The sequence below is a fragment of the Nannobrachium achirus genome (assembly GCF_963921795.1).
Source record: "Nannobrachium achirus genome assembly, chromosome: 23".
NCBI classification, from domain to species: Eukaryota; Metazoa; Chordata; class Actinopteri; order Myctophiformes; family Myctophidae; genus Nannobrachium; species Nannobrachium achirus.
This window is the reverse complement of record NC_137830.1, coordinates 15,961,978-15,989,414: the sequence shown is the minus strand read 5'-3', so window position 1 is coordinate 15,989,414 and position 27,437 is coordinate 15,961,978. Positions and strand designations below refer to the sequence as shown.

Genomic DNA, 27,437 nt, shown 5'->3' with positions numbered 1-27,437 from the left:
ATGCAGCAAAAGTCTGTTGGGTTCAGGAATCGAACCCGCGACTCGCTGTCAGGCTACAACAGTGCTTATGGTACGAGAGGTAGGATTACACACTATCCAGGGCTTTGCCAGATTACCCATTGTACCTGGCTGCAAGTCTGTGTCTCTTTTGTGCCCATAGGCCTATATGGAGATTTGTGTATCTGTCAGCCTTTGTCCCTTTTATGCCCATTTATGGATGTGTCCGTGCTGAGTTCAGTTCAGTCCCATATATGCACATGACCATATATGGCGGTCGGATCTGTGGTTCTGGACAACCAGATCTCTGTATCTGTCATTCCCCTTTCCCTTTTATGCCCATATATGGAGATCGCTGATGTCATCAGTATGGAGTATAATATACCAGTAAGACTCCCTAATCGGGAGATAAGCGACCGTTGGTCGCTTATCTCCACAAATAGGCCAAAAGTTTGTTTTACCAATTATTACACTCTATGTGAACATTTACAAATCCCAAGTACAGGGCATCATCTGGGATACAATCCCTTTTATGCCCATATATGGAGATCCCTAACATAATCCCTTTCATGCCCATATATGGAGATCCCTAACAGAATCCCTTTTATGCCCATATATGGAGATCCCTAACAGCATCCCTTTTATGCCCATATATGGAGATCACTAACAGCTAACAGAATCCCTTTTATGCCCATATATGGAGATCCCTAACAGAATCCCTTTTATGCCCATATATGGAGATCCCTAACAGAATCCCTTTTATGCCCATATATGGAGATCCCTAACAGAATCCCTTTTATGCCCAGTTGGTTGCTAGGGTAAAAAAACATGGTTGCTATGGTAAACAGTTGGTTGCTAGGGTAAACAGTTGGTTGCTAGGGTAAAACCATGGTTGCTAAGGTGGTTGCTAACGTACACTAACAGACCAGCAACAACAGACTGTTGCCACAGCAACGTACACAAAGGTTTGTGTACACATGTGGTGTGATGTCATACTGAAGATATATGACATCACACCGTACACAAACAAAGGTGTGACGTGTGACGGACGGACGGACGGACGGCCGGCCGGTGGAGGTTTTCATAGTAAACTGCTCCCTGACGGTCGCAACTATATACACTGTATATAGTAGAAGGGGCATGCCCATATATGGGCATATACTGTACTGATGACATCAGGGATCTCCATATGGGCATATCAGCATGCCCCCTTTTGTGCCCATATATTGAGCTGACCTTGTGGTGCCGAAGAGCACTCAGCACTGCTAGTTTATTTATTCATTTATTTTCTTATTTGGGTGGGTGACGTGACGTAGCGTTTTCGCTGTCCTCGGTGTCAAACATGTATAAATAAAAAATATATTTGTCAAAAACCTTCTGAATATTGTGCAGGACATTAAGCTTTATGTGAACTTACTCAAGATTAAAACATTTCATTCCTCATTTCTTCAGAATCTTCAACCAAACATGGTAAATGTCATCTGGTGTGACTGTCCCGACCTTGTTTCTCAAAGTGGGAACTTGAATAAAACTAAGAAAAAGAATTGCTAAAATTCATTTAAAAATGAATTTAGGCAAAAGAAATGTCTATTTGTGAGCCTATATCTTTTCAAAGTCCAAGCATAATGTTTTCAGTCATTTCTGATCAAAAAGATTTTGTCCCCCAAACCAAAATCATCTGGTGTGACACTAGTTTGGAAAAATTAAACAGGCAATAATTTGGACACCTACTGGGCTAGAGAGGTCCTTCTTCTGTAAGGCTATTCAGCACTCCCAGCACAACTGCAAGACAGGTGTCTGAGGTGAGTTATGATTTTAACATTTTCATGAAATGCCATCTTGTTGAAACTTTGACAAGTGTGGCACTTCTGGATGTCATCTGGTGTGACACCTTTTTCATTAATAAAGCAAAAGTTATTTGAAACTTTGGTCATAATTACATGTAAATCTAGGTTGTTTTGTTATAGCTAGCATGTTGTTAGCATGCTAATGTGTACCTGGTAGCCTCAAGGTAGTCCTAAATGCAGAAAACGTCATCTGGTGTGACACTTCGTCATCTGGTGTGACATATCTGCTTGTCACGCCAGATGACTTGATTGTCACACCAGATGATATATACTGTATTTTCCTACAGACATAACAATAAATAACAAGTCCCATGTTTCTTTTGTCCATTTAAAACATTTTAACATGTTTAAAACAACGTTTTAAACATTTTTACATAATTTAATTTAGCTTCATTCCGTGATACAGCAAATTCATCAGACAGAGCAGAAACCCCTTCACAGAAACCTAAACCTTATATTGTGGTAACACTTTATAATAACTATCCGTTATAAGCAGTTAATATAAGACACTTGACAACAGAAAATGGGTGGTACAGAAAATGTGATTTTATTATTTCCAAAATACACAAACATACTGTATAGTGATGAATGAATGGATATGGAGGAAGGGCATTTAAACAAAACCATAGCTGTTCTTATCCTTACTTGGATACAGCAAAACAAATAAAAAGAAGGAAAAAAAGTAGGACTACTAGTTATAGATTTAGCACAATTCAAATAAATTGATTAATTTGGACTCACTGATGTGTTCAACCAGAGGCTCAGTGCGATTGCAAGTCATCAGCTCAACTGGCTTCATCAGGTGAAGCAGTTCAGACACATCAAGGAGAGCATCCAACCCAATGAAATGGTCTTGCATATAGACTTTTCTGAGAACTATGCATGTAAACTAAACACAGAGATTCAGGCGTTTCATTTTGGTGGCAATAGGCAGCAGGCAACAGTGCATACCGGAGTTGCCTACTCAGTCAGTGGCTCCCAGTGCTATGCCACCATTTCACAGTCCTTACGCCATGATGAGCGTGCTGTGTGGGCACACATCAAGCCAGTTATTGATGATTTCCGAGGAAAACAAGACAATGCAATTGACACCCTGCATGTCCTCAGTGATGGGCCAGCAACCCAGTACCGGAATCGCACAAACTGCTTCCTCATGAGCAGCATTCCTTATACATGGGGATTCAAGCGGGTCACCTGGAACTTTTCAGAGCGTTCCCATGGAAAGGGCGCACCTGATGGTGTGGGAGGGGTGCTGAAGCGTAAGGCAGACATGTATGTCCTCGGAGGCAGTGACCTACAAACACAGAGGGATCTGTGTGAGTATTTACAGAAGTCCTCTGAAAAAGTCACTGTCATGTGGATCGAAGAAGAGAAGATATCCAACATGGATGAAATGGTCCCTCCATCAGTGCGTCCAGTGACTGGCATCAGCACTACGCACCAGGTTCTTTCTATCTTCCCGGGAAAGATAGTTTACAGAGACCTGAGTTGTTTCTGCCAGTTTCCTCAGATCTGCACCTGTCACAACCCACGGAAATTACAGTTCGACCAAGTCTCCAGGGCTGAGGTGCCAGGTGACAAGACAAGTGATGAGTAAATATAACTAAATCATTCTCTTTGCCAATTTTATGATACCTGTAATTGTACCTGTTTAATGACAATAAAGTAACTTATGTCATCCATTCATTCCTTTTCTTCCTTAACTAAGTGGTGGCCCATCTGCGGAACTGCCCCCTTCCCAGGTCAGCTGCAGGCCCAAAACAGCTTCCGGAGCTCAGTGAGTATAACATACTTGGCAAACTTGAGGACTTGCTAGTAATTACATTTTACTACTAAAAACAATCTACCTGACAAATAAATTACATTTAAATGTCTCCTCCTGAAGGTCTTCTACTCAGGTGCTGGACACAAGTGCATCTATTGGAGAGGCCCAAGCTGAGGATTCAGACACCTCCTCAGATGAATACACACAAGGACAGTTTGTCATAATCAAATATGAGGGAAAGCCATATGTGGGGCAGATTGTTACCATTAATAAGGAGGGGCTAGAGATAAACTGCATGAATCAACTTGGAAAAATGAAAAATGGTTTTGTCTGGCCAAAGGGGCGAGACTGCATTTTCTACAAAGAGCAGGAAGTTGTCTGTGGCATAGCAGAACCGCAACAGGGCAAACGGTTTGCTACCCTCACCAAATGTGACTGGCTGATGTACAATACAGTCTAAATGTCTAGATACCCTCACCAAATGTGACTGGCTGATGTACAATGCAGTCTAAATGTCTATTCTAATCTAATCTAATACTTTTGTACTTTCACTCACTGGACTGGACAATGAGGTAAGGTAGGACCCGAGACAAACATAGCGAAAATAGCTGATCTACAAGCTCTCAACGCATTGTGCTGCGAGAGCTTGTAGATCAGCTATTTTCGGAGTTGCACAACCCAGCACTCTTTAGCTAGTGGAGATGTGGTGTAACGACATGATTCGTAAATAAATTTGTTCAACTCAAAATGCTGTGTTCAAGTTCAGGAGACTTCGGAAAAAAGTAATACACCTGAATGCTGAGTTGTTTCCAATAATTGGTGTTAATAAAATGTTGCCTTGGCTCCCAGTGTGGCTATGCACCTTATTGTCTCTTTAAGATCCTTCTGCCGTGGGCCGGCAGAAGACTTAGGTGTGCGTAGCATTCCTGTGCACATCCTCATCATCCATCTACTACTACAATTCTTTGTTATCCTATGTTAAGGCCCAACAATACTATCCTGTTCAGAAATATTAAGGCCATGTTATTTAATGTTAAAGCAATTTTACTGTTGCTGTTTTTCCTGGGTAATTGTTTAATCAATCAGTAAAGTTCAGTACTCACTAATAGGTAGGTTAAAACACAGTTTGCTTTGACACATGAAGATATGGTCATCTGGTGTGACACTAAGTCATCTGGTGTGACATTCCAAATAGTGAGAAATCATACCTTTATTAATGATGAAACCGAAAAAATGTGTATGGTTTACATAGAAAATAGTATCAGGAAGAGTCACAAATATTTGTGTAATTTTAAAGAAAGTTTTTGTCAGAATAAAATTAAAATATGTTGAAAGATCGACAACATGGGCCTCACACAGAGTGTTGATTATGAAAAAAATATACAGATTCAATTAATTTTCACAAAACTATAGTGGATCACAGGTTAGTTATGATAAAGGACTTTGATAAAGTGAGTAACTTAAGAAAGGTGTACTCCATTTTCATTTTATGAACAATTATTGTCATGTCACACCAGATGACGGTTTTAGGCACAAGTACAACAAACTGCTCAATAAAGTCTGATTCCAATAAAATATCTAAAAACAAAATGTGTTTCCATAAAGTTGAGAGTGAGTAGAACAAAAGTAAATAATTTTTATGCCTGCTATTTAAAGTTTTTTTAAAAACATGTGTTTTGGGGCGTCACGTCACTGACCCATTTACTGTAACTGACAGGAGTAAAAATAGCATTTCCCCTGCGGATCTCAATCTTCTCATAATAATACATGGAATTTGGGAACTGCCTCATGTGCAAGAGATTAGATTTGGCTCTGAAGAACACAACACAACATGACACAACACAAATATGAATGGATATTATTGTAGAAATATGCTGTCAGATGTTTTATTTTTGTAGGCTAGGCTTCTAATTGGGCAACTAGACTACTGTTTGTCTAATTGAGTGAGTGGGACAAACTGCTGGCCTGGACAAAGTGCTCTCCACTTATCCCCACTACAATGAGTACTTCGAGGCGGAGTGAATTTAATTCACAATTTTCACTTCATTATAACATCAGCCAATGGAAACCCGGGATGATACGCCCACTGTTGCCTGGGGAGATCTCGTGCTGAGCCAGTCGAGCGACCGTGCGTCGATCTTATTTAAGATGACATAAAAAGAAAACCCTGCATGGTCTCTCTCTATATCCATGTGTAACACACACACGCACGCACGCACGCACGCACGCACGCACACACACACACACACACACACACACACACACACACACACACACACATTGGTGTAGGCTACTTTACTGGAATATTTCCAATTTTCAATACTTTTACTTCTACTCCACTACATAGGCCTATATCAGAAGAACATATTTTAGCCTACTTTTATTCCACTACAATCACGGTGAAACACATTGTGAGCTTGTAGATCTGCTATTTTCTAAATATTTCTTTACAATTTGATAACTTCTGAAATGGGACATTCTGCAATCTGCATAATGAGTAGGCCTACTTTTGGTATTTTAAGTAGGCCTACATTTTGATGCCAAAAGGCTACATTTGTATGTTTACTCATGTAGGCCTACATCTTGAAATTTTGACTTGTAAGAAGAGAGTATTTCTACATTGCAATATTGAAACTTTTACTTAAGTTAAACATTTGAGTACTTTTTTCCACACGCACGCACGCACGCACGCATGCACACAAACACACACACACACACACACACACACACACACACACACACACACACACACACACACACACACACACACACACACACACGCTTAGTTTTCATAGGTTGTGGGGACATTTATAGACTTCCATTCATTTCCTGTGGCCTTAATCCTAACCCTAACTAACCGTAACCCTAACCCTAACCCAAACCGTTGTGGGGACCTAGCCGACCTACTATTTGGTCCCCACAATGTCTATTTCTCCAATTCTACTATACTTGTGGGGACATTTGGTCCTCACAAAGTAATAAAAACCTGTCCACACACACACACACACACACACACACACACACACACACACACACACACACACACACACACACACACACACACACACTCAGTCAGTCAGTCAGTCAGTCAGTCAGTCTCTCGGGTTCCTCTCTCTCTCTCTCTCTCTCTCTCTCTCTCTCTCTCTCTCTCTCTCTCTCTCCCTCCTCTTTCTCCATACACCACGCCTATCTTGCTTCGAGGATCTCGCATCCATGCATCCATGGCATCCACCCTTCGCACGTCAAAACAACCATTAATTATTATATATCAATAAACATACACTGTAGGCCTATATTAGCGAGGTTGCGGTAGACCTGGACTGGAACGTTATATTCGCCTGTTTTCAAAACGACGCCACGCATGAGACAACAACACGCCGCCAGTTGTTCACGCTAATGTGGGATTTTATACTATACGGACTGAATCGTATTCTACAACACATCAGTAATGAAAAAGGCTGAAATCTGATTGACTGCTTCACACTTCGAAGGGAAAAAACGTTACATTTAGACTTGAATAGCCTACCTGTAGTCTCTCATCTAGACCTGACGATGTGTGCAGAGGGCACGCACATGTTATGGATGAGCCTTCTCCTGTTGTTTGTAATGTACTAGGATATTCTTAATCGGTATAAATATGATTTAGACTATAAGCGATATTAGCCAAATTTTTCCCCCAACTGGTTTGGCTTCTTTGTTATTTTTTCCAACCCGTCTCGGATGCGAGGGGCAGAATTCAAGGCTTTTCGAGGATGAGAAAACTGGGAGGATTCATGACAATCTTGTCATTGTTATCTTTACAACCAGCCATTTCAGGTGAGTGCCATGATTGATTTGATAGGTTCTAGCAGGTCAAGGATAATGTTGTCAATGACTATACTGACTCGTGTAACAACATGAATAAATAGGAGATTGTGTCGCCCTTTTCCCACTTTACCAGTAACGTACGGTATCAGTCCGGTTATGTTGGCTGCACACTGTTCACTTGACATGGGGTTCCGGATGGCAGCTGTCATCTATGCTGAACTGAAGGTGGGATAATGGGATTGCTCTATTGACAGCATGTAGGTCTATGTTCCCATGTGGCCAGCAGCACAGACTCCTTGATAGGAAGACTGTCATGACCGACGACCGTCTAGAATATCCCCAGAATGGGAGGAACAGATTCTGGCATGCACCTGCCAGACCAGTTGGCTGATGGGGTCACCGTGTGATCCCGGTTTGCAGACTCGAGATTTTATTGTAGGTTAATTGTATAGTGGCGTTGACAGAGAAAAACAGTCCAAACCGAATGCAGGTCGGTGAGGTTTTGAAATCATAGGCTATGTTGACTGTCTTGTGCGGGAGCTTGTTTGGGATGCAGTCAGTGCCCATTTTGGTGCATGGACATGTATGAGCAATGCATTTTGGAGCCGGTAAAAGGGATGATCTCCAGTTATGAGAGGAGTAGAAAGAGGTTTAGATTGTTGTTGTGAGGGTGGTGGTATTAGTATAGAAAGGGGTGTAAAAAATAAATGGGAACGAATAATAATATTAATGCCTAATGCTGTAATGCAACCCATGGTGTATTGCGATATTTCGCCCCATATAGCCTACTGATGCTATCCATGGTGCTGAACCATGGATAGCTTTTCTATTTACAACCGACCAAAACCCAACAGAGACAGGACACATTATGGTATAGTGGGTGGGTAGACTACACTGTTGTTGCATATAGGCAAAGGAATGCCATCGGGGTCAAAGTCTATAAGTTAGGCTATATAATGTAGAATACAATGTGTAATTGATGGTGTCTAGTTTAGCCACATGCAACATTGCAAGTTTAATTTCCGTGCGTAATTTGTGCAGCACGTTTTCTGTTTTTAATTAAGTGCAGCATTTGCGAATTAAGACCCCAATGATGTGAAACTCTTTATTCATCTGTCAAGTATAGAGACTCACAGTGCCTAGGCTGTACAGACACACAGGCAGGCAGATACACAGATGATCAGACAGGCAGACACAGGCAGTGATGCATAGGTTGGCTGACAGCCTGTGCCAGCCTGTCAGACAGTCTCTGTCTTGTATTTCAGTTTCTCAGACCTGTGGAAATGGGAGAGAGACAGAAACTGATGGCTTTCTGGGAGACTTGCCAGTGAGATAATATTCACACCCACGCAGCAGTCTTTCTGCGATGGGTTGCCTGGTATACTGGTGGTGCAGTGGAATGTGCCAGGTTGGATTCTAGGGCAGGGCTCATCGCCATGCTTGCTCAATTAGTGGTGGACATTTTTGTCAACATTTTATTTTTGCCACGGACATACAAAATGAGTGGAGAATAATGTTACCAGAAACACTCCCTCAATGACCATATGGAACCAAATGGACCCATACGACCCATAAGGGTCCATTTGGTTCCATTTGTACATTCTCAGAGTTAAGGGGGTCCTTGCAAATAAAACATTTGAGAACCACTAGTAGGCTAGGCTACTTGCCATAGTAGTGTAAGTAAGTGTCATATAGGCTACATATCTTTTTGTGATTAATACTTTTTATTGCTTTCAGTTTTTAACGTACACATTTGAAGAAATGCTGAACAGACCTATAGAAACCTTTGTAGAAAAACAAAGAAACAAAAATGCACAAATACAAAAACAAAAAGACAATCAAACAAACAAAAAAACTGTCTTACTGAAGAAAACCTGGAGACTTGACATTCAGTAATTGTGTCTTATGGTCAAAATAAGAACATTATAATGGCGTATAAAAACGAAAATCCAAGTCTTGCCACGGACACATTTGTCAGTGTACGGACTAAAGCCTGTATCAGAGTGTACGGTGGAGAGCTATCCACCGCAAATTTGAGGTGGAAAGCTTTCCACCTCAAGTCAGAAAATAAGTGCAGGACATCATAGTCACGGCCCACGGTGAAGTCCTTCACCCTGTCTAGACCGGTTCAGGTCGACCAATCAGTGAACGGGGTGTAGAGCCTGTCTGTCTGATAGTAAAAACAGAGAGATGTGTTGGGACTCGAGGTGGAAAGCTCTCCACCGCGAGGAATGATGTAACGTTGTAGTTTCATGACTCAAAAAAGACCTTAAAAGACTACACCGTGGTGTAAAGCCTTCCACCACGGACCCGACTATGATACGGGCTTAAGGGTGCAACGGTTCAGTCAGCCCACGGTTTCGTTCAAACTTCGGTTTTTGGCTCACGGTTTCGGTTCGTTTTTGGTACAGTAAAAAAAGAAAGGAAAAAGAAAAGAAAAACTATTTGAAAATATTTCCAAAATGTTCAGTTTATTTTAAAGATGGTGTGCCATGATTTGTTTCCCCACTAAAACATGATAATCAGGTATTATGATTATACTAGGAGGAAGATTTTCTCCCAAAAAGTGTACAGAAAGAGTTAAAATTATGTTTTTATGTGGCCACATCCAAAAAAAAAATCATTCGGTATGGGCTGTTCGGTTCGGGACAGGGCCATTCGGTTCGGTACACCGGTTTGGTTCAGTATTGTTGCACCCCTAGTACAGACATGTTGGTGACCCCTGTACTAGGTATGTTGCATGCCCCAAATCATGCCCCCAAAAATTCTCAAATATGAAATTCCAAACGCTGTCAAATATTTGGCCCAAGTTCCATAGGGCTCCAGGCTGAAGTTGCATATGGACGCCTTCACGCCTAGCTCTGGTAAAAAAAACAAAATTATGGGTCACGACTCGAGTAGAAATACCGTTTTCTTTTCCTACAAAACATTAATTATATATTTTAAAAAGATGCAAACAAAAAACACATCTAAGAAATTCCAGAAATAAAATATAATAATTAAGAGGTCTCTCAACGCGGCGCGAAGCGACACATTGTGAGCTTGTTAGAGCTGCTATTTTTACTAGTTTGGGTCCTCGGAAAATGTCTAATTTCTCTTTTCGGTCACAGGCTAAAATGTTTGGGAACCACTGGTTTAACCCTCCATCATCTCTCTCCCTCTCTGCAACCCCCCACCCCATTCAGACACATACTCCGGTGACCATGAGGTGCGTCACTCGAATCCCCATCGCTCCAAACACCTCCCGTCGCCTGTCCACCATCACCGGGACTCGAACCTGCGACAACACAACAAAGTGTTGGCCAAGCCGATGCCCGCATCCCTCCTGTCACCGCGTTTTCGCCAGGTGCCCATCGGGCATCAAGCCCTCAACCTGCTGGCAAAGCCGGAGCACGAGGCAGGACCGGCGCACTACCCAGTGTCGCCACGGCACCTAGTCACTGTGGTGAGTAGCCTGCTATCTGATTGGACAAGGAAAAGAACACATGATTGTCAAGGTTTGCGAACTACACGGTTGGGCTATCAGCCCCAATGAATCTTTTGTTAACTGCTCATTTAAACATGGCCATGTTTCTTTTCCCTTCCTAAAACATGATGATCAAGATTCTTTCCAAAAAAGTGTAGAGGAAGAGTTAAAATTATGTTTTTACGTGGCCACACCCACCAGTTAATTAGGTATGCCTGGTTGTCAGGTGGGTGGGGTGACACAGCTGAAGTTAGCCACACCCACAGTGTTGGGTGTATGGTAAGAGGGGAGGGGATTATGTTATGATGTCATTACATCTGTGTTTTTCGATCAGGCCTTTTGACTCAGAGGCTTTCAGCTTTCAGGAAGAAACCAAAAATACACAGGGAAGGCAAATGTGCACATTATAACCACACTCGGTGGTCTTTTAGAGTATAGTCCATAGACACATACAAAACAGAAGAAGTACAAAACTATGGCACCACCTCTTTAAGTTTTATTTACCGGACAGTCTGCCCTTGTAAGTCACTGACAATTAATGTTCCTGGCACTACAGTACACACATTTTCCGGATGCATCCTTTTGCTCTCCTAAGCAGGTTACAGTAAATACTCTCAAGCGAACAAGTCATCCTTTACTGGTGGGAGGATGAGGAGAGAGAGAGAGGTAGCTGCATGAGAAGGGAAGTAGGTCAGATCAATATCAAAATCAAGCTTTGTCTTGAGTGTGTTTTAAAATGGCAACCCACCACAAAACATGCTAAGCACAACCATAAAACACCTATTATTAAAAGCCACTGTAGGCGCGCCTCAGCAGACGGCTATTCGTGGGCAGATAAGGGGTTGGACGAGGACAGAAGTGGGTCAGCTGTAGACATGCTATAGCTTCAGTGGCTTTACCACGCACTTATGCACAATACACTGCCAGTGGAGTGGAGGCTTGAGTGGTTGGATGAGAAGAGTGCTGCTTAGTTGGATGACAATGGAAGCAGTGTGACGTAGAGTGGTCTGCAGGGCAAGAACACGGCAAGTCCACCTTGGGTGTCTTTATGCAGACACATTTAATAAAGGACAACTTAGGGTTTTTTTTTACAACAAGGGTTCATATTTTAGATTGTGATTAGAGTTTAAAAATCTAACCCTAGGTGTAAAAAAACAAAGTTGTCCTTTAAGGCAGGATCACACAGTTAACTTTTTCTCTGCCATTTTAAACATAGCTGTAGTAAGCAGCTGCCAAATTGTCCTTACCTTTTAACGTGGGCACGCGCACGCATCGTGCACAATCTGTGCGCGACTCATCTAGTAGACGTGTAGACTCGGTGACAAGCTTTCGAATACAAAAAACCCCATACGGGCATGGCAGCGCGGTACAGCGGGAAATCTACGGTCTCTACGGGCATCGCGAGGTATGAGTTAATGGGAGATGGTCAGTTTCTTTTTTCTGGATTTTCTCCACCTCTTAAAAGCAGATGTACTGTAAATAGCGCTATTTACAGTAGGCAGGATACAAATCAAATTTTACCTTGAACCTTCCAGGCACAATACACAAAAGTCAAGCTCTTTGCTATGGCCTAAACTATCTGTCATCCTGATCATTTGAATCTACAATAGCTGGAATATCACAGCCCACATTTTGCCACGATCTGCTGTTCTAGGTCAATCTTTGTAACACTATATTCTGTATGTTTCCCCACATCCAATGGAGAGAATCATGAAACTAAACAGTACTATTAGTAATTATTTTGGGGGGTCCCCAGATGATTAACTTAACGTGGAACATTGTTTTCTCACTCAACAGTAAACAAACCAACATAAAGTGTAAGTGTATAGAGGGCATCTGCACATTTCTAGTGACAATTTAAGGACTTTTTAATCTCAACACACAATCAGTGTTCAAAAAGCAATGCCATCTTTTTCAGGACAAAGTAAGTAGCATTTATGTGAACACAGGAAGAGTGCTGCTGGCTCCAACTATGGGACGATAAGCAATATTATCGCTTATCGTGATTAAAAAACACTCACGATAATCGTATCGTGGAGATTAAATATATTGTGATATCGTCCTCCGTCATGCACAGGGATCAATTCACCTTTTATTTGCAGAGCTGCATATCCGGTACCACTTAACTCATTCCCTGCCAGGCCCGATAGTCCCGAGATTATTCCAATGTCTTTCCCCGCCAGGCCCGATAGTCCCGAGAATTAAAAAAAAAAAAAAAAAAAAAAAATCAAAAAAATTTTTTTTGACCCCAAAAAATGGAGTAGGCATGATAGCAATCGCGAAATTGCATGTTTAACCCCCATAGCAACCCCATCTTTCAAGCATGGCAGCCATTTTGGCAGCCATCTTTGTTAAACATAGTGGCTGTTATCTCATGAATGCCTGAACGGATTTCCATTCGGATTTTTTTGTTTGAAAGCTGTGAGCAATGTGGACACACGTGGTGCATTATCTAGGCATGGGTGTGCATGATCCGTGCACACCCAATTACATGGAAGTCTATGGAGACGAATGGCAGGTGGGAGTACGGAGGTATGTTAAAATGGCGGTCAATGTGTTAAACTCTCTATAATTGGTAAAAGGTACTTAATTATAATATACGTACTTGATACAGTCTTCACTTCACTCTCTATCAAATGTATTTGCCAAAAGATAGCCGATCTACAAGCTCACAACATGTCGCTTTGCAACGCGTTGTGAGCTTGTAGATCTGCTAATGTTCCGCCCCAGGATAATGGATGTTGGGGATATTTTGATTATCGCGATAATATCGTAAATCGCGATTTCTTTGGTCACAATAATCGTGATATGACATTTTCATATCGTCCCATCCCTCGCTCCAACACCCTGGAATGCTTCAGCTGATGTTCTGAATCCACCATGCTGCTGCTTCCTAACCGAGTCAGTATCACTTTAAACCGCTGACACTAAGACAGTGCTGCAGCTGCACCGTAGACTCCAAACTTCAGCACATTTTTAGTTTCGAGTATGTGGTATTTGCAACAGAGGAATGAGGACAATTTATGTGAGACTAGGGGTGTAACAGTTAATCGTACCATATACTAAATATCAGACCTACAATCTCGACAAGAAATGGTTCAATGTTTTTCTTCTTGATTCCTTGATGTCCAAAATGGTTACTTTTGGATACTTTGGGGTTTTAATTGGATTGCTTAGTCTGTGCCAACTAAATGCCACAGACTGCCAATCTGAACGAGTTGGAAAGAGTCTCTCGTAGTCTGTTTGGTGGAGAGCCACCTTAACACTTTCAGTGCCAGGGCGTCATATGACGTCCGACACGACCTTGGCAATGATGCCAGAAAATAATATTGGCGTCATATGACGCCAGATGCTTTTTTTTCATATTACAGTAGTACAGTGTTGGATCTATGCGGTAACCAAGATACAGCCCTTTTGGACGATGGGACGGTCGTCATGCATGACAATTCAGTGGCGTCAGTTCAGAACAAGCTAAGGTATGGCAACATGACTGGTGTCTGGTGAAGACACCAGTCATGTTGCCATACCTTAGCAACAGGCACGATGAAAAGTACATTTTTATTATTTCCCCCTGTCAAGGTATGGCAGCTGCATACCCCTGCCATACCCAATTGACGCCCCTGCATGACATCACACGCTTATGTGACCAAATTCAAGCATGCTGATTGGCCGGTTCCCCCCAGAAACAAGGGTCTCAAAGACGAGTTCAGTGACTTTTACCGTCCGGGGACACAGCAATCAGAGGGAGAGAGAGATATATTGAGAGAATGAGCTAGAATTAGTTATAAAATCATTAGATGTAGTATTATTTAGAGAGATAGAGATAGAGAGAGAGATCGGAAGGTAGAGGTTTTACCTCCGCTGATCAGAGAGCAAGTCATGGCCGCACATGGAGACCAAGCAGGCAGCCGAACCATGCCCCGTGGCCGTGGACACCACCAAGCCCGCAGCCTGCTGCTGCCCAGCGCCGCCACCGACCATAATCAAAACCCGAAGCACCAGTTGGACTTTCGTTTGTTGCTGCGCGGCTGCGTTTGGGACTTGACTGAGGCGACGCGTGAGGATGAACGGTGATGCCGTTGAACGCTGATGCCGGCGATTTGAAGAGAATTCTGTGTTTTTGCTGCTGTGTCGGGGGAGCCAAGGAACGTCGCCAGCCATCCACAGTGGACGGAGGAGCTACGGCGGTGATCCGGACCGGAGGCAGGCTGTTTGGAGCAGTGTATCATCTTACGGCGCCCACCGGCTGCACCGATAGGTATGGCCCCGGAGAGCGGAGTTGCAGCGGGCGCTAATACACCCAAATGAGGCCGTGCGTGGACTTAGCCAAGGAGGACGACCCGGTCGCTCGGTGTGCTGCGATCAGCGAACCGGGTAAGCATTATAAAGCTATGCTTTTTACGTTTCAATATGTTCTATACGTCTGTCTGTCTTTCAATGTTATATGAGATCAGTGCTGTGTTCTGGGGACTCACCGGGGACTACCCTCCACACCTCCGCCCGACTTGGGACACCCTCGCAGGCACGGCGCCGCCAGGCGCCGGCCTCTATACCTCCGTGATGGAGGAACAATAAAATATGAACGGCGTCTGCCCTCGTGAACCTTTCAAAGTAGCGTATTTGATAGGGATTATGTACTATAGCGTCTGCCCTGGCCAAACGAATAGTAGCTGATCGTATGCCCTCAAAAAAAGTCTAGAACACACCACTGTATGATATGCATAAAGTGTGTTCCTGTGGAAATGAGCCATGAATCTGTAGGTCTACTCTAATGCAAGCTTGTAATACATTCTTCAATCAATCAATAACCGATGTCAATAAGCCTGACCTGCTATTGTTTTTTTTCCACGTAGGGTGCATTTGGTAATATACAATTCAATTCAAAGGAGCGTTATTGGCATGAGAAAACATACGTTTACATTGCCAAAGCAAGTATCACACATACAATAAAACTAGACCAGGTCAACCTGGTTGTGCCAGACCCCCTGTCTGTCATCATCATTTATGACATCATGCCTTTTGTAGGCATGTCATCATCATGTCATCATCATATATACCCTTTATATAGAAAACCAGGACAGACAGACCGACATTTGCTTATGTAGGCCTACCCATTTCATGGGTCTGGCAAAAAACAGTTGAAAATGCTATGTCGCATTGTCATTGCCAGACCCATGAAATGGGTAGGCCTACATAAGCAAATGTCGGTCTGTCCGGTTTTTCTCCATAGATGGTCATGATGATGACATGATGATGACATGAGGGAGGGATAGACCGACAGACAAAGCCTTCATGTCATCACAATGTCACAAATGATGATGACATGAGGGAGGGACAGACAGCCTATAAAGGGACAGACAGCCTATAAATGTACCATTAAATTTATAGGCCCAGAGGGTTGGCAGAACCGGGGTCTGGCACAACCAGGTTGACCTGGTCTAGTTTTATATATATACAGGGTACAAATAGCAGCATTATTTTCCTCATAGTACATAAAGGTATCAGCTCTGTTTCATACTGTATGTGCAGTAGGTCTAGATGTCAATCCATGGTTTGTAGTAGGTGTATGAAGTTCCTCCAACTTCTTCCAGTAAGAATACATTTCTTTATAGTTTAGTTTTTTATTGTGTGTGTATACCTAGATAGATAGTTTAGTAATACAATCAGTGTGTGTGTGTGTGTGTGTGTGTGTGTGTGTGTGTGTGTGTGTGTGTGTGTGTGTGTGTGTGTGTGTGTGTGTGTGACATAATAATCTATCAAATCGATCTCAAATCTGTATCAAATTTGTATCAAAGCAGAGCCTATAGAATTCAGTGGCCACGTATATATACATATATACATTTGAAATTATTTAGACTAGTGAAAACAGCCGATCTACAAGCACACAACGCCTCGCTTGTAGATCTGCTGTTTTCACTACTTTTGTGCGACAGCCTTTGCTAAAGAACATACAAATTATACAGAAGCACGTTCATTTAGTATTTTGTATTTATTTCTATCATATACAGGGCCCGTGGAGTCTGACTGGATGGAGGAAGGATGGGAGCCCGATCTGCAACCAGACCAATGACAACGCAGAGGACAGTATGATGGCGGAGATAGCGAGAGCGGAGGAGTCAGGCATAGGTCATACACACTGTAGGTTCGCTACCTGGACCAATGTCACTCTAGGGGAGCTGAAGAACTTTCTGGGACTTCTCTTCCTCACAGCTATCGTTCACAAGCCGGAGATTGCCATGCAGTGGTCAAAAAAACATTGCCATGCCGTACTTTCCCAGAACAATGGCAAGGAACAGGTACCAGGCCATTTTGAGGCACCTGAGGTACACACACACACACACACACACACACACACACACACACACACACACACACACACACACACACACACACACACACACACACACACACACACGGTGAACAGTACCATCTTTGACCTTTATTTGTGGTGCCTTTGACTCCTGAATGTTGGCTTGTTGAATGCCTTTTTTTGAGAATACAGTACAGTACAGTACTGACTTTTATATTATTTTATTTATTCTTTACTTGCTGCACATTTATTTTATTTTACTTTTATCCAGTTATATTTTATTTTTGTGAAGTCATATTTGTGATTTCTTTTTTTTTGGAAATATTTGTAAATATTGTTGAACATAAATATGTTCATGCTGGATGTGTGAGGTACTCACCAGGGTTAGGGTTCGATGTTGCCATAAAATAAAAGGTTGACATCGCTTTTCTGACTTTTTGTCTTCCTGACCTTCTAGACCAGGTAAAAACACAGTGAATTCACAGTGCATAGTTCTATCAAAATGTAAGGCAATTTCTACCTTCTGAGTCATTTCATACTTTTTCACTTTGCCCCCTTGAAACTAGACGATGGTACAATATTTTTTTAACTTTTTTTGCACATAATGAAAGTAGGCATGTCATTCTTTCTGTCAAGGGTACTTGTGTTCCGTTACCATTTACCAATTTGTTGCTATGGCTTCCTAAAGTTTTATTTCTTTGAATCTCAGAATCTAGATTTCTGAGGTTATTGACTGGTTTGCGCAGTGCGCACTCTCGAGCACCTATCTCCAAAACCGCTCACCGAAATCACTCCAAAATTTTTTTGGTAAAGAAAAAAATCCTCTTTTACCAAACCTCCCATTTTTGTTCCGATGTGAATATCGGATCATTTCCAATTTATTCCCTGGAATTGGGGCAGAAATGAATGGGACCTAATGGTGGCACTGGTAAGGGACGGGGGGCAGGGGGGGCTGGCACTCAAAGTGTTAAGATGTGGGAACTTTTTTTTTTATATATTTACATGAGCTGAACCTCCCTGATATTTCTGACAAATTATCCAGTCATTAGTATGATAATGAATGGTAGCATGTCAGATGGCAGATCGACCAATAATCTGTGTGTGTGTGTGTGTGTGTGTGTGTGTGTGTGTGTGCGTGTGCGTTGACACCGTCTGCCACTTGAGTACCCTCTGTTGGATCTAAGCTGCAGACATTCCTCCTTGAGACAGAATAGTCCCTGTTGTCATGGGGACGAGAGAGAGAGAGAGAGAAATGAGGAAGGTAAGGGAGAGACAGGAGAGCTGAGGTGAAGAGAATGGTGGTGGGAGGGCGAGAAACAGTGATTGCGGTGTGTGTGTGTGAGTGTGTGCAATGTGCATGTGTGTGTGCGTGCGTGCGTGCGTGCATGTGTGTGCTGTTGACACTATTACCTACTCAACGGATGGTTGCGTAACACTGTGGATAAGCAGCAACGACCTTCAGACTGACATTGAGGAGATGGGAGAAGAGTGGGAGAAAGAAAGAGAAGCAGAGGGTTTATTTGTGTGACGTGTTTCGTACTCACTGCCTTGCAATATAAAAGCAGTGTAATTGACACTTTCTTTGGTCCAAACTTTTAAAACTGTTAAAAGGTTAACCCCTTAAGACCTGGAATTATTTTACACTTTAGCTATTGAAAAATAGCAGATATAAAAGCTCACAGCGCGGCACCGTGTGCCGTTTTGTAATAATGATTTTGATCATTAAAACGTAAACTTCAGTCCTACGTACATTTCGGCCATTCGAAAATAGCAGATCTACAAGCTTGAAGCTTGAAACGGGACATTCTGCATAATGACTTTTACTTTTGGTACTTCAAGTACATTTTGATGCCAATACTTTTTGTACTTTTACTCAAGTCAATGTTGAATTCCAGACTTCTTTCTTTAGTAAAGAGTGGCGCCCGCTGGCCTACTGGTCTGGGCGCATACCACTTTGGCATTGCCACATAGATATGGATGCCTGACGGTTCCGCCAGTTCGATTCCCGATCCAGACAACCTTTGCTACGTGTCGCTCCCCGTCTCTCCCCCCATTTCCTTGTCAGTCTACTGTCCTATCAATAAAGGCATAAAAGCCCAAAAACAAATCTAAAAAGAAAAAAAAAGGTAAATAATTGGAGTAGTTTTTCCAGCGCTGCAGTCGGGTGGTGGGTTGTCAGTCCCTCTGGCCTTCATCATCCAGGCAGTATTGAGAAGGTGTTGATGGAGTCATAGATGCACACACGTGGTGTGGACAGATCATTAGGACAATGAAGTGAGACACATCACACTGACTAGCCCTATTGATCAGATTATTGACCGGGCTGACACCCTTCAATGTACCGTGTGTGTGTGTGTGTGTGTGTGTGTGTGTGTGTGTGTGTGTGTCTCGCGTGAGTGCGTACATGTGTGAAGTTTGCATAGAAAAAGGTACAGTTTCATGTCAACTAAAAGGAGATCCTAGTAAGCACTTGGCTTATTTGCACAGGAAACCATTTAAAGGGGGCCTTTTAAAAAACAAGTTAAAGGGCCACTTCACCTCTGGGACAACCCTATCTTAAAATAACTCAGGATTGTGTTGATCGTGTCCCAAACAACAATAAAATAAGATAGGGTTGTCCCATATGGAAGCGAATGGCTGACAGATATAAAATGAAATGGCAAATTCGAAAATTAAATTGAAATACAATAAATGCTTTTTAATCTTCAGGAAATGAACGCATTAGTCCCAGAGGTGAAGTGGTCCTTTAATATTTTTATGATGTCATTGTGGGGATGCACAATAATAAGCCAATCACATGAATTGCCTGTAACTGTATAGCCTGAGTCTGCCTGACTGTATCACTACTTACTGTACTGGTCAGCTGTTGTTGGGGGGCGAGGGGCAGATTACACTGTGACATGAGCTTCAGACTGTTTCAGACCGTTTTCAAAGAAGCTCATGTCACAGTGTAATCTGCCCCTCAACCCCTTTAGGTGACAGTACCCCTTTAAGTCATTCAAATAACATTGAATGACAGACGGATAGAACACAGTACCAGTAAGACTCCCTAATCGGGAGATAAGCGACCGTAGGTCACTTATCTCCACAAATAGGGCAAAAATTAGTTTTTCCAAAATCCTCCTGATCCATGTTGATGACATGAGTGTAGACATACTGTGTAGTGATTTTCGTGATTTTAGGGCAAAATCTGTAGGAGCAGTGTCCAAAAATGTCTTTTTAAAAATCAGCCTGGAGGTGGCGCTATATGGGACAGATTCATGTTGATGGGATCAGTGTAGACATACTGTGTACCGATTTGCGTGATTTTAGGGCAAACATTTTAGGAGCAGTGTCCAAAAATGTGTTTTGCAAGAATCGGCCTCATGGTGGCGCTAGAAGAGGGCCATTTGAGAAATGAGGGGTGGGGTCTCCGCGCCGCCAAGGCGGACGAATAGGTACCGGCCCCGGCTGTCCCGGTCGCTCCTAGCCGGAGTTACGGCATTTTATGTGAGCTGCAGTGTAGGGGGTCCTCCACTGGGGGCGCCACCACTTTTGCATCCGTTCTGGAGCAGCAGGAGTCGGTGGTCCCCGGGAATTCCCCGTGAGCAGCCCCGTTGGGGTGGTCATTTGGTCAGTTTAGCACATTTGGTAATTTTTTACATCTGGGGGTCCCCCAGGGACCTGGGGGTCCCTGGAGCTCCGGGGGTCCTTGGAGGTTGTAGTTTGGCAGGTAAGGAGTGTGTGTGCAAAATTTGGCATGGATCGGGGCAACGGTTGCGGAGATATGAGCAGGGCAAGAGTGTGACGTGCGACGTGTGACTGACGGACTGACTGACTCACTCACTCACGGACAGCCTGTGGAGGTTTGGATAGTATAAGTAACTGCGACCTACGGTCGCAACTATGCAGTAGATAGTCAGAAAAAAGAAAGAAAATAAATATATACTGTATACCGGTACAGTAGATATTTACAATAGAAGTGTCAGGGGGAGAGTAATGCTGCGTTCAGATGGGCTCAGGCAAGCGGTAGACGGCAAACCGGAAGTCATTTTAGTGGACGGGAGTAGAACGGCAAACGGTACGGTAGTCCGGCAGTCAAAACCGGTGACGGTAAACGGCAGATGGCATGCCGTTCAAAGTTAAATTATGTTATCTTTTTACCGTGGTACAGGACGGAATCTGGAACCGGATGTTACGTAGCTCCATCTCGCGGGACAAATTCGAGCAGAGCGCCAACACACTACACACACAGAACACACATCAGCCAGCAGTAGCAGAGAGAGCAGCATGGAGCCACCTCAACCACCGCAGCGCGCGTTTTCATTTTGCTCGAGCGCTTTAAATAATTAATTAATGTTGCCGTACCGTTCCGTTGGGCATATTTTGTTCTACCTTGCCGTACCGTCCAGCAGGTGGTGCCGTTTGCCGTCTACCGCTTGCCTGAGCCCATGTGAACCCCACATAAGGCTGGGCTAGGTTTGTTTTTACCAGTTACGAGTGGCAGCAGCCTGTAAGTTGTTTTTCAGGGCGATTTTAAAGGATGTTAGGGATTTACACTCCTTTAAAGGGCCTACACCATGCTTTTAAAACTATATTTTTTGTATAAATATATGGTCAAAATTGAGTCTAGACAGGTTTTAACCCTCAACAAACACTCTGACCATTCCTTTTGTTTGTTCTAGCTCTACTATAATGAGGCTCTCCAGCTGCAATACCAAAACGGCCTCTGTTTGCTCAGGGGCGCATCTAGTGGGGTTTTTCCACCCCTCCCCCCTCCCCTCCTCTTCACTCCTCCCCGGACCCCACGTTGACAACAAATAATGTTAATATTGGGCCAATACAAAAATAGGATAATGTTGCAGCTCTGATTATAGCCTACTGTAGGCCTATGTTGTATGTTATAGGCCTACTGTCAAATGACACAGGGCGACCGTTGCTAGACCAGACATTACAGAAAGTTAATCTACATTAGACAATCAACCCCACCTGCATTGTATTTATGTATAATGTATAAAAACTAGAAGTTTGCCGCAAAAGTCTAGAGTAAAAAAAAAAAAGTAAAACAAAAAAAAAAATGTTTTGAAAAAAAATGTTTGAGAAAAAAAGTTTTTTGGAAAAAAAAGTTTTTTGAAAAAAAGTTTTTTGAAAAAAAAAAGTTTTTTGAAAAAAAAAGTTTTTGAAAAAAAAGGTTTTTTGAAAAAAAATTTTTTTGAAAAAACGTTTTTTTGAAAAAAATGTTTTTTTGAAAAAAAAAATTTTTTTGAAAAAAAAAAAAAAAAAAAAAAAAAAAACGGGAATCCGTGTGACGTCACACGGATCAACTCTCAGAACAGCACTGTTCTGAGAACCCGTGGAAAGCTTTTCATCTCTGTCTTCCCAAAACCAGAGAAAGACACAATGGTCAGAAATAGGACTTTGTGAGGATAGAAGGTGCCAGTGGGACCCCAAAAAAAGGTTTTAAAATAGAAAAACTCCACAGCTGTGCGTTCTGGCATTATTGATGAGATGATTGAGAACATCTTGTAAATCCATGCTTCTGTCCTTTATTAACTACCGGTACATAGTTTCCAAGTAGCTATTTGCCACCATTTGTTTAAGTCCTTTGTGATGTTTTCACCGTTGATACATAATGTGTGTGTCGTCGCGGGACCCATAAAATAATTTTGCGACCCATTTCAATGACCACGTGTGGGTCCTGGGACCCATTACATTGAAAACCTAGCAACACCACTGCACCAGGCCCATTGCAAGATGCTGTACTCTGTCATCTACTCTGAGCCACCCCACTCTTTTTTTTTTTGAATAATATGTTTATTAAATTTTTAGACATACATTATTTAGACAATAACAACACTATACAAGAAAATGAAAGAGACAAACAAACTGGAACAACAAAAACAAAAGTATAAATCATAAGCTCAGGCAATAATATGTAGAATGGAAAATTGTATACTTGATGAGCGAAGCAATCAATCCCCAGCCCCCCCACGACCCCCTCAGAATGGAGAGGGCAGGCGCCCGACCCAAATCGGAACTAGATACACTGAGCACAGTTCAGCATCAATCGAGAAACTTCAAGACAAGTAAAACAGCGACAGATAAAAGTCAAGGCCGACAGGGGAACCCTTTAAGCACAGCAGCAGATAGCGTGGGCCCGATGAATCTTAAGTAGGGGTCCCAGATTTTATAAAAGGCGTCTATCTTAGAGTGTAACATACATGTTATGTATTCACAAGGAATACAATCCATTATAATATTGTGCCATGATTTTTTGGAAGGAGCAACATCCTTGATCCAAAATAGGAGAATATTCTTCCTGGCAGCAAACGTTAACACATTGAATAGCCTCTTATGATTGGCATTGACAATATGACCATCTGGGAGACCAAGTATAAGACACAAGGGGTTTGGTTCTATGGGGACACCGAAAATGGTTGACAGTTCTGTTACGACATCAGACCAATAGTTCTGGAGCTTCACCAGAGACAATGAACGTAATTACCGATTTCTGTTTTGCATTTGAGGCAAAGTGGGGACACACTAGGATCCATTTTGTTTTTAAGGACAGAAGTTATATGTATACGATGTAATATGCGGTACTGTATGGATTTAGTCCGATTGCAGACAGAAAGAGCCACCCCACTCTTAACTGGAGAGTAGCAGTGAGGTGAGTCTGATAGGAAAGGTTAAGCAGGACCCTAATTAGTTTGTTTTGGGCTGTTTGAGCTTAGTTTTTAGGGCATTTGGGGCTTCACGATACCATACGTGGACTCCGTAGTCAAAGAGGGGCTGGATTATTGCACCAGCTATAGTCTTCAGTGTGTTGAAATTGACCATCGGGGCGATCCTCTGTAGGAAGCGAGTTTGTTGGTTGATTCTTTTAATTACATTTGAAGTCATCTTTTCGCTCGAAAGATTAGCTTCAAGGATACATAATACATACCTACATAATAAGTAGGACATTTCGTTTTTTCGTGTTATAACCTTGTCACCCACTTTGATTGTTAAGTTATCAACCTTTTTGAGGTTATGATTTGATCCAAAGAGGATGGATTCAGTTTTGCCCAGGTGATTTGATAATTTGTTGTTGTTAAGCCATGTACAGATCGTACTTAGTTCAGAGTTAAAGGGATATTACACTTTCAAAGTCATTTTATCGTCTAATCAGGCTTTTATGAACACCCTGAACAGTTTTTAATTTGCTTGATTCAATATTTAGATATTTGATGTAAATGTTACCAGGCCCGACACGCCCAGGCCCTCTCCACATACACACCCATTGTAACTTCAAACTCCATTTTAACCATGATAGATTCATTAAAAACACCCGTTGTTTTTTCTGTTGACTCATACTACCCTCCTAATACGTGAGCAGGCCGTGTTTTTTCGATAACTTTTTTCATTAATTTTTAATAATTATTTGGGAAAATGAAAAATATTTAATACAAAAATGGATTATTAAAAATAAATGAAAAAAGTTATCGAAAAAACACGGCCTGCTCACGTATTAGGAGGGTAGTTTGAGTCACCAGAAAAAATAATGGTTGTTTTTAATGAATTTATCACGGTTAAAATGGAATTTGAAGTTACAATGGGTGTGTATGTGGAGAGGGCCTGGGCGTGTCGGGCCTGGTAACATTTACATCAAATATCTAAATATTGAATCAAGCAAATTAAAAACTGTTCAGGGTGTTCATAAAAGCCTGATTAGACGATAAAATGACTTTGAAAGTGTAATATCCCTTTAAGGGTCTTTTCAACCTGCAAGTGGTCCTTGCCCGAGACTAGGAGAGCCGAGTCATCCGCGAACAGGTTGCAGTCGCATGCGGATGCCATGTCGTTTACATATATTAGGAACAACAAAGGGAGGGGGGGACAGGGTACCGTTCACCTCCACCACCTGTTCCCTCCCCACCAGGTAAGACTGCATCCAACTCACTGCTGCACTGCGCTGCAGAGAGAGAGAGAGAGAGAGAGTAGCAATAGAGGTCTTGGCGATCTACACACAATTGCCACACGGCGAGTTATGACCAGAAATGGCAGATCTGCAAGGTCAGTGATCTTGTAGAGCTGCCATTTCTGGCTAATGTTCCCCATAGAATATGGATGCTGGGGTTCAAGTGGTTAAATGTGGATGACCACTCACTGAGTGTGTAATTGCTGCCCATCTATCACCTGTGTCACAGAGGAGGAGTAGACGTTGTGTAGGCGGAAGCATTCAGACGAGGAAACGCAAGACTCCGAGACAAGCTTGAGTAAACACTTCTCTACTGGAAAAATATGGACTGACACATCCCGAGGTGGTTGCGAATAAATAGAGAACAGTTTCGGAGATACGGCGAGCACCTTATATTCTGCATTTGTGCATGTTTGGAGCAGTAAGAGGGACCAAGCGGCCTCAACCACCCGTCCTCCCTCTCTCCTCGTTATAACTCTTGTAGAGACAAAACGTCTTCAAAATAAAAGTGCTCTACAAGAGTTATAATTTATGGCTCTAGGTTAGGGTTGCGCTCCGTCCTCCCGTGAGGACACGCCCTCAAGGCGGGAGGAGAGGAGAGGAGAGGAGAGGAGAGGAGAGGAGAGGAGAGGAGAGGAGAATAATGTGGAAATATCGTCAAGAATACTAATATTGGAATGGGAAATAATTAGGGCTGTCACGATTATGACATTTTACATGACGATTAATTGTCACTCAAATAATTGCGATTGACGTTTTAACTCATTCTGTGCCGATCCCGAACTAGTTCGGCTTTATTTCAATCCAATACAATTTTTTTTTTATGAATTCACTTACCCCGAGCTGCTTGTAGAGTCGTGGGTGGTCCTGGCTCGCCAGCCGCTAGCCAGCTAGCCATTCTACTCTGTCCGACGATATATTCCATTAAAAATGGTTTAAAATACATTTTTGAGCTCCCCAATGTTCACCCAATGTTCTGCGCCGCTTCCGATGAGTACACGAGTGTGCCGATCCCGAAGTAGTCCGGCTTTTTTTAATGAAATGAATAAAATGATAAGAGGCCTTCTGAAGCCTGGCCTGATTTTTCTAGCTACTAGCCGAAAGCTAGCAACCTCCCGGCCGGCCGTTATTTGCGAACGAAATCGCCAATCTCCGCCTAATCCAATGAAAGACCACATCTTTGAAGGCTTATATCTCTGGATTGTGTCTTTAGGGAAGCGGCACGAGGTTTATTTACGGCGAAATCGCCCAAAAATGATCTTTTAGATGACAAAATGGGAATAGCCATTCTGTTAGCATTATCATCCGGGACCTTTCCATGACGTGCATGAACGTGAGCACGTGAGGTCCTGGAAGGTGAGGTCCTGGAAGCTAAAGCGCTCGCCTATGAGAGATACCCTGGCATTCTATGGCCCCTAGAGGGCGCTGGCACTAAATGAGTTGTGTTTTTGTCGTTGACAATTACATTTCTGTTTGGCTTTTAGGCTTTGAAGTTGCACATGGCAGGTATGACACATAACCTAGAAATGAAGGACATATTTGACAACTTTACACTTTAAAAAGAACATTGATCGGTTGTGAGCGTGTAGATCTGCTATTTCCACCGTTTTTTAAATGTTTGAACATATTTAAACATTTTTCAACATGTAAACGATTATGACGATTATCACAAAATAATTGCGATTATGTCAAATAATTGCGATTAGACGATTATGTAATAATTGTGACAGCCCTATAAATAATAGCATGCTACTGTAGCTCGTGTCATGTCCAGGTGCTCATGGACTGTTTTGTCTCAGTATGGAAAACCCTGTCGGGTGGGACGGTTGCTATGGTTACCTAGTCGACTGTCCATCTTTCGTCTGCTCTCTCTCTCTCTCTCTCTCTCTCTCTCCCCCGCTGTACCTCTCTCTGTTGCTCTGACTATTTCTGTCCTCCGCTTTGGCAGCAGGGGTGTGTGTGTGCGTGTGCTTTGACATTCAGACCAGGTATAGATAGATAGATAGATTTATTTATTTTCGTGTCGTGCACCAAAAAGGTGCCCAGCCCACATGGACTTACAGGACACATACATATAAATCATTTCATTGGTACCATACAGGTATACAAAGAAACAAAAAGACTGTTCTTCAAACTGTCCTTCAAGCAACAAAACACTTTGTCTTTTTTCCCAAGCCTTACACACATAGTCTGCCAAAAAGAAAATACCTTTACTGAAACATAATTCAAGTCTTTCATAATCATCCAACCAAAAAAAGTTAACACAAATAGATGACATTTTACCAAATAATCTATGTCTTAATCAT

The 27,437-nt window shown here is 42.4% G+C and overlaps 1 protein-coding gene across 1 annotated transcript in view; it reads left to right on the top strand.

Annotated features, from left to right (window-relative positions):
- The window catches only part of ptprr (protein tyrosine phosphatase receptor type R), a gene marked incomplete at both ends in the record, with an annotated part of 83,707 nt that continues 56,270 nt past the window's right edge, over positions 1-27,437 (top strand). Inside the window, 2 exons of the mRNA XM_080754221.1 lie at positions 1-79; positions 10,602-10,861. Of these exons, the coding sequence (XP_080610347.1) occupies positions 1-79; positions 10,602-10,861 (339 nt within the window). The remainder of the gene's footprint in view (positions 80-10,601; positions 10,862-27,437) is intronic.